Source organism: Drosophila hydei, unplaced genomic scaffold (assembly GCF_003285905.1).
Source record: "Drosophila hydei strain 15085-1641.00,03,60 unplaced genomic scaffold, DhydRS2 tig00000426-arrow-arrow-pilon, whole genome shotgun sequence".
Lineage (NCBI taxonomy): Eukaryota > Metazoa > Arthropoda > Insecta > Diptera > Drosophilidae > Drosophila > Drosophila hydei.
In genome coordinates, this window is record NW_022045728.1 from 231,470 (window position 1) to 237,500 (window position 6,031).

Here is a 6,031-nt window from a genome sequence, read left to right on the forward strand (position 1 = left end):
AAAAGGAGGCGTGCCAGAAAAAAATAGATTTAGATATATAGATATATAATTATAAAGACATATAGATATATAATTATATAGATAAATAGATATCTAATTATATGAATATATAAGATATTGAAGTTACCTCAGCAGACGTAGGCGATGTTTTCGGACAAACTTGAAGCTCAAGGCATTGTTCATACGTGGATAAAATGTCGATATTCTTATTGGAATTTCAAGTCTAACCTGTATTCAAATTGGAATTCAAGCTGGAATTGAAATTGATTATCAGAGCAGATGCCGCAATAGAAAACTAATCAAAATGGAATGGATCTAAGTGAGCAGGGCATCTGTCAGTCGGTCACTGGCAGCAGCAGCACTGCTAGTTGTTTTGAATATAAGCACTGGTCAAGTGTATGGAGCAGAGCATAACAATGGCCATGCCAGGGCTTGTTTGTCCATTCAGTGCTTGCCGATGTTGTGGGCGTGTTTCGCAGCATTTGTCAATCATCTAATTCAGTTAAACTTTAACACAGAACGCAAAGTTTTGTGCTGATTGCCAATTTAGGTCTGCAGGTCGAGCAAATCGGCCAACCGATTCGAGATGCGAGAAAAGCTAATTAGACTACTAATTCAATATAATTCCGATATGGATAAGAAATTGGAGCAAAGCTGAGTCGGTAGCCAGCTATTCTGGTATTTTAAGTAACAAAGTTTTTCAGACTTACAAATTGAATAGAGCAGACTTTAAGTAGCAGCTGTCTAGCTCTATGTAGTCAACTTAACAAACGCACCAACAGATGAGGCGCTAGAACCATTCGTTATAGTCGAGATTATAATGTTAGCTGTTTTTTTTTTTAAGTTACATAGGTTTTAGTTATAATAAACTAAAAAAATATATTTCTTATACCAATAAAACTAATTTTTTTGTATAGCTTATTATAGGACATTAATATTTGAGTATGATTTTGGCCATGTAATTGTGGTCAAGGCGCTATCTGGAACACTAAATGGCTCATGGGCGAACAGAACCATTATTTTGAATAATAATTTCAATCTCACATTGATGAATTTATCTGTAATAAAATAACAAGCTGAGCTCAATAAGAGACAATAATAAGCTGTTAAATGGATTGTCAAATGAAGCAATGTTACCAATTCAAAGTTGTTTGAGTCTAGAAGAAAAAGCCTCAGCAAATGCTTAAAATCCATTATTCCAGACTTATGTTAGTTAAGCTGATCAAAGGGCTTAAAGAGCTGTGCAGTGTGGGGCAAAACTTTCTGATTTATGTTCCATGCACAAGAAAATTCAGCCTGGAATGGCGGCCAGCCACGCCCACAGCTGCTTAATTAGTTTTGATTATAAAAATTGTCGCTAAGACAAACGAAGTTAGTTGATTTAGAATGTTGAGTTTTGCTTGCGCAATCGCATTCTGAAGGCAGTTAATTTGGTGTTGGCCTTAAAGTTAATATCTTGCTCTCTTTCACTCGCTTGGCCATAATACTAAAAACTTTATAATTATTTAAACGCGTTGTCATATTTACACCTGCTGCGGTGGCCCCGACTAAGTCCAGTTACAGCTGCCAACTGACTTGGCCCAAATTGCCACGGCTTGGGCCGTTGAAAACTTGTGTCAAAGCGAAAACTTCTTGGCCGTAATTACTGGCGGACAGGGCTGGTCAGGGGATTGCTCCGCACAGCTGGGCAGCTAAGAAGCTGCGAAGCTGCGAAGCCGAGAGGCTAAGCTGACTGAGTTATCAAAATGGCCGGGTTACACCAGTTGTCCATGACGCGCAGCCACATAAATACAAAGTCTTGCGGGCCTTGAGTAATGGTGAAATTTCATTTCAACTTTCGCATAATTTTATGCTCATTATGGCGACTGTATTGACTCACACACACACAGCTCTATTGGCCAAGTGGGAGCTGGCTTTAGCTGAATAGCGAAATGTCAACTCCCAGGACAGCGGCAATGGCAATGTGTAGAGCATCGCAACAGCTTTAATTACTTTGATGCATGATTTTCTTGCCTTTTGCAATTTGTAACAAGTCACAGCGCCTGTGGGCCTTACAACGAACACTGAATGCTCTGCTTGTCCAGGTAGTCGTTGAGCGCACCAAGCCAAGCCAGCTGAGGCAGTGATTGCTGCTGCCATTTGAGGCTTTACTCACTATAGAAATCAGTGCGAGCAAATGGCTCAACTGACTTCCAGATATGAGCTCTTGTCTTAGCCAAAAAATAAAGCCAAATATTTAGGCATTGGCGACTGTGTCGGAGTGCTCTCTGGGGCACGACATAGTTACTATACCCTAACGAAAGCGTATGCTCGTCACATGGATAATGAACATGCTGGCTTTATTTAACCTGCCACACACACACACACACACACAGACAGGCACACACACCAGCTCATCACATTTGTATAGAATATTTATCTGATGTGTGGTTTCCTTTCGCTTTGCAGCTAGGACACGCACACAGGACGAGCGTATTCCCAACTGGCTAGCAATTGAGCAATTGTGAAAATGGGTAAGTGAGCGAGAGGGAGTAGCGTTAATGTTGACGGCGACACGACACGACACGACACGACACTAATGAACGTCCATGTGGGAGACGGCATCACCTAGCAATCTGCAATTTAACTGCTTCCACTTTGTGTTTTAGATGCGCTACGCTTGCGTGGTTCGCCATTTGTGCGCTTCGGTGGTGGGGCCGGCCATGGCCCCGGCTTGCCGCATCCACATCCCCAGGCACATGCACATGCCGCACACATCACACAGCAGGAGCCGCTCATCGTTGTCGAGGAATCGAATTTGCCCGAGGAGCTGGAGCCGGAGAGCTCCGAAACGTTCTCGAATCGCGCCAGTCTGGACATTGATTCGCCCGTGAATCCCTACTTGCTATCACCGTGGCGGGATCCGCGCGAGGCTCGCAAACACTCGCTGCCCTCGCAGCAGGTCACCGAGGGCATCACCGCCAGTCAGGTGCGTCGTCTATCCGAGCGCGGCGGCGAGGGCTCCGGCCCATCGCCCAAGGAGGCCGCCTTCTTGGCCACACTCTCACAGGCGCCGGCTCCGTCCGGCCGTCGGCACTCAGTTGTTACCATCTCGAAGGTGCCCACCACACTCTTTGGACGCTCTCGCCGCGAATCTGTCGCCGCCTATCCATCAAGCAATGGGTAAGTCACTCAGCCCTTGAGGGATCTGTAAGCTAAGTCTGTGAGCTGATTCTTCTGCTGTGAGAGTCTCTTGAGCTTCACCTAGACCCAGCTCGAGTTAATGACCATTTCCATTGATCATTGCAGCAGCAGCCGCGTATTGAACTCACGCCGGGAGAGCAATACAGGACCCCCTTCGACAGACCCTATTGGCAGCATACACAATCTGCAGCTGGACATTATGGATGACATCTATTTGCAGTCGCGCAAGGCACGCTTGAAGCTCTGGACGTCGAGCAACGAGAAGGTGTGCGAGGTGCAGACGGTGGATGAGGTTGGCGCCGGGGCACCAGCTCGACGCTACACGAATCGCCGCTATTCCGAGTGTCCCCAGCCCGGCGCGGCTGGAGGCAGCATCATGCGGCGTGCCTCAGAGCATCCACAGGCACCGAGTGTGTCGCCGCAGCCGTTGTCGGCGCGTGCATCGACGCGACGCAAGAAGTCTGGCAGCGGCATGGGCTTGCTGGGCAGCCGCACAGACATCGCTGGCATATTCAGTTCGATAACCGGATCTGGGAGCTATTCGGGCCCCGATTCGCACCGGCCTGATCCGGACGGCGGCTCCTCCAGCTCGTCGGGGGCCACGGGCAACAGTGCCACCAGCCCCTTTTTGAGCAATACGTTCCAGCAGGCGGCTCGCGGACGCACCACTAGCGCCACGCCCACGCCCAGTGGTGGGCAGACGTCGAGCAGCATGCTGCTCGATCCGAATGCAGGCCGCTCGACACGCTCCAACAGCTTCGACGTGTCCATATTGAACAACGCCAAGCAGCTGGTGAGCGAGGCGCAGGACAACAGCTCGGCCGCCATATCCGGCTGGTTTGGCAAGCGTCAGACGACGCCGCTGCCGCGCAAGAAGAGCGTGCGCAGCAAGAGCAGCGCCATGGCCCTCTCCAAGGATATGCTCGAGCGGCTGCAGAAGAAGGATCCGCTTGGCGGCGACTCCGGCAAGCCGAAGCTAAAGCCACGCAGCAAGCAGAAGAAGAGCTGGGCCGATGCCACCAAGGCGAACATTGTCGATGCCACTATACTGGGCACGGCCATCGAGGGCTTTCTGCGCAAGAGCTCCAATGCGAGCATGGGCGGCGGCATGAATGCTGCCGGGGCATCCACATCGGCGGCTGGTCGCGCGGCAGCGGCCGGTGCCAGTGGCAGTGGCAGTCGTGGTGCCGTACCCAAGGACTCCGGCGCCAGTGGCAGCAGCTCCAGTGGCTCTGGCGGTGGTCGACGCAGTCGGCCGTCGGCCGCCAGCTCGGCCCAGTCGCAGGCCGGACGAGCCATGCGCTCCACGCTCAACTGGTTCAGCAAGGGCGACGAGGACGACTCGAAGGACACGTGCGATGCTTCGCTGTGCGCCACGCTCAAGGATCTCTTTGTCAAATAGATCGGGCCGCCGAGACGCAAGTAAACGGACAGCCGAACAGCGACACGCAATGGAGATTAAAGGAATGTAAGGTGAGCAGACGACGGCAATCACCTATACACACATTCCTTGATCCTGATCCACTGACTTTGCTGTGCAGCGAGCTACTTGCATCTCAATGCATCATTTCTCATACAAATCACAGGACAAACGAAGCGCAACTGACAGCCGGAACATAAGGTACAATTTGAAACAATAACGGTAAATCGTAAAGGTGATCAGAGTGACCAGAGTGGCCAGAGTGACCAGAGTGACCCGGGCACACCTAGTAGTTAATAGCAATAGCAGAGACACAATTTTTTTAGTATGGCAACAGAGCAGGTGAGTTTTGTGATTATCGCAGGGCAGGGAAAACAAGGACGTGGGCGAGGCAGGCCGATTGACAAATTTACCTAACGACAGACATTAAAGCATGCATATTCTATTAAATATATACATATATACATATAATATAAAACATATATATTTACATACAAAGCGTATTTACATTTTTAATCCACATGAAAATGAAAAGAAAATAACGAAAAATATTTAATGGAAAAACGAAAAGAGTATTTTTTTTTTTAATGTGAGAATCTCAGCCAATATGAATGTGTCAACTTACTATATATATATATACCACATATATTTATATATACATACTATTTTTTTGTAATCAACTGAAATGCAAAGCAAATGCTTCTAATCCTAAAATGTACAAATATTAACTGTATTAACCCATATCAGACTATACATATTATATGCAAAAATAACCATATATAAATAACGAATATGTTATGAATGGAAACGAATACATATGAATAACAAACAGAAAAAAATCAAACTCAATGCGAACTTAAAGTCTTTAAATAAATCCATATATATTCTATAAATGTTTATAGATGTTCTAATCAGTTTCAGTTCAGTCGGAAACTAGGAGACGGTCTTAAGGTTCCATAAAATAAACTTATAAATATATATATATATACAAATATATGTATATATATATTTATTAATAATTATCAAGGGCTGCTTGAGCCTTACTCAAGTCTATTGCAATCTGCAAGTTGATTTCAATGTAAACACGTGCAATTTGAGCTTACCAGAAAAAGAAAATGAAAAATAAAACGAAAAACCAAATATGTTACATATTGATGTTAAATTTACACATGCATATATGTGTATGTGTGTATGAAGATACTTTCTGCTTAATAATTGAATTGAAAGAAAGGAAAAAACTTTGCTAATTGAATTGTGCGAAAAGTTTGGAAAGTTGTCTAATTTTTGAGAGCTTTAAGAAAGGTAAAGGTGAGCGAAATGGCAGCAATCAATCAAGTATGCTTCAATCATACTTATAAGTTCACAATATATGTCTACAAATATGTGCATATGCGACATATGTACGCTAGCTGTATCAATTAATAAAGT

The 6,031-nt window shown here is 45.8% G+C and overlaps 1 protein-coding gene across 2 annotated transcripts in view; it reads left to right on the forward strand.

The window, feature by feature from the left end:
* LOC111593054 overlaps nucleotides 1-5,029 on the forward strand; it is a 51,387-nt gene extending 46,358 nt beyond the window's left edge. Inside the window, exons 2-5 of one of the 2 annotated variants that reach the window (XR_002751014.2) lie at nucleotides 2,449-2,513; nucleotides 2,649-3,162; nucleotides 3,289-4,656; nucleotides 4,725-5,029. Coding sequence is in view for 1 of the 2 variants with exons in the window: in XM_023305628.2 (XP_023161396.1) it covers nucleotides 2,510-2,513; nucleotides 2,649-3,162; nucleotides 3,289-4,585 (1,815 nt within the window). In the remaining variant the exon portion in view is untranslated. Of the gene's footprint in view, nucleotides 1-2,448; nucleotides 2,514-2,648; nucleotides 3,163-3,288 lie in introns of both variants that reach the window. The other variant, XM_023305628.2, reaches the window with a different exon arrangement.
* The last annotated feature ends 1,002 nt before the right edge of the window (nucleotides 5,030-6,031 follow it).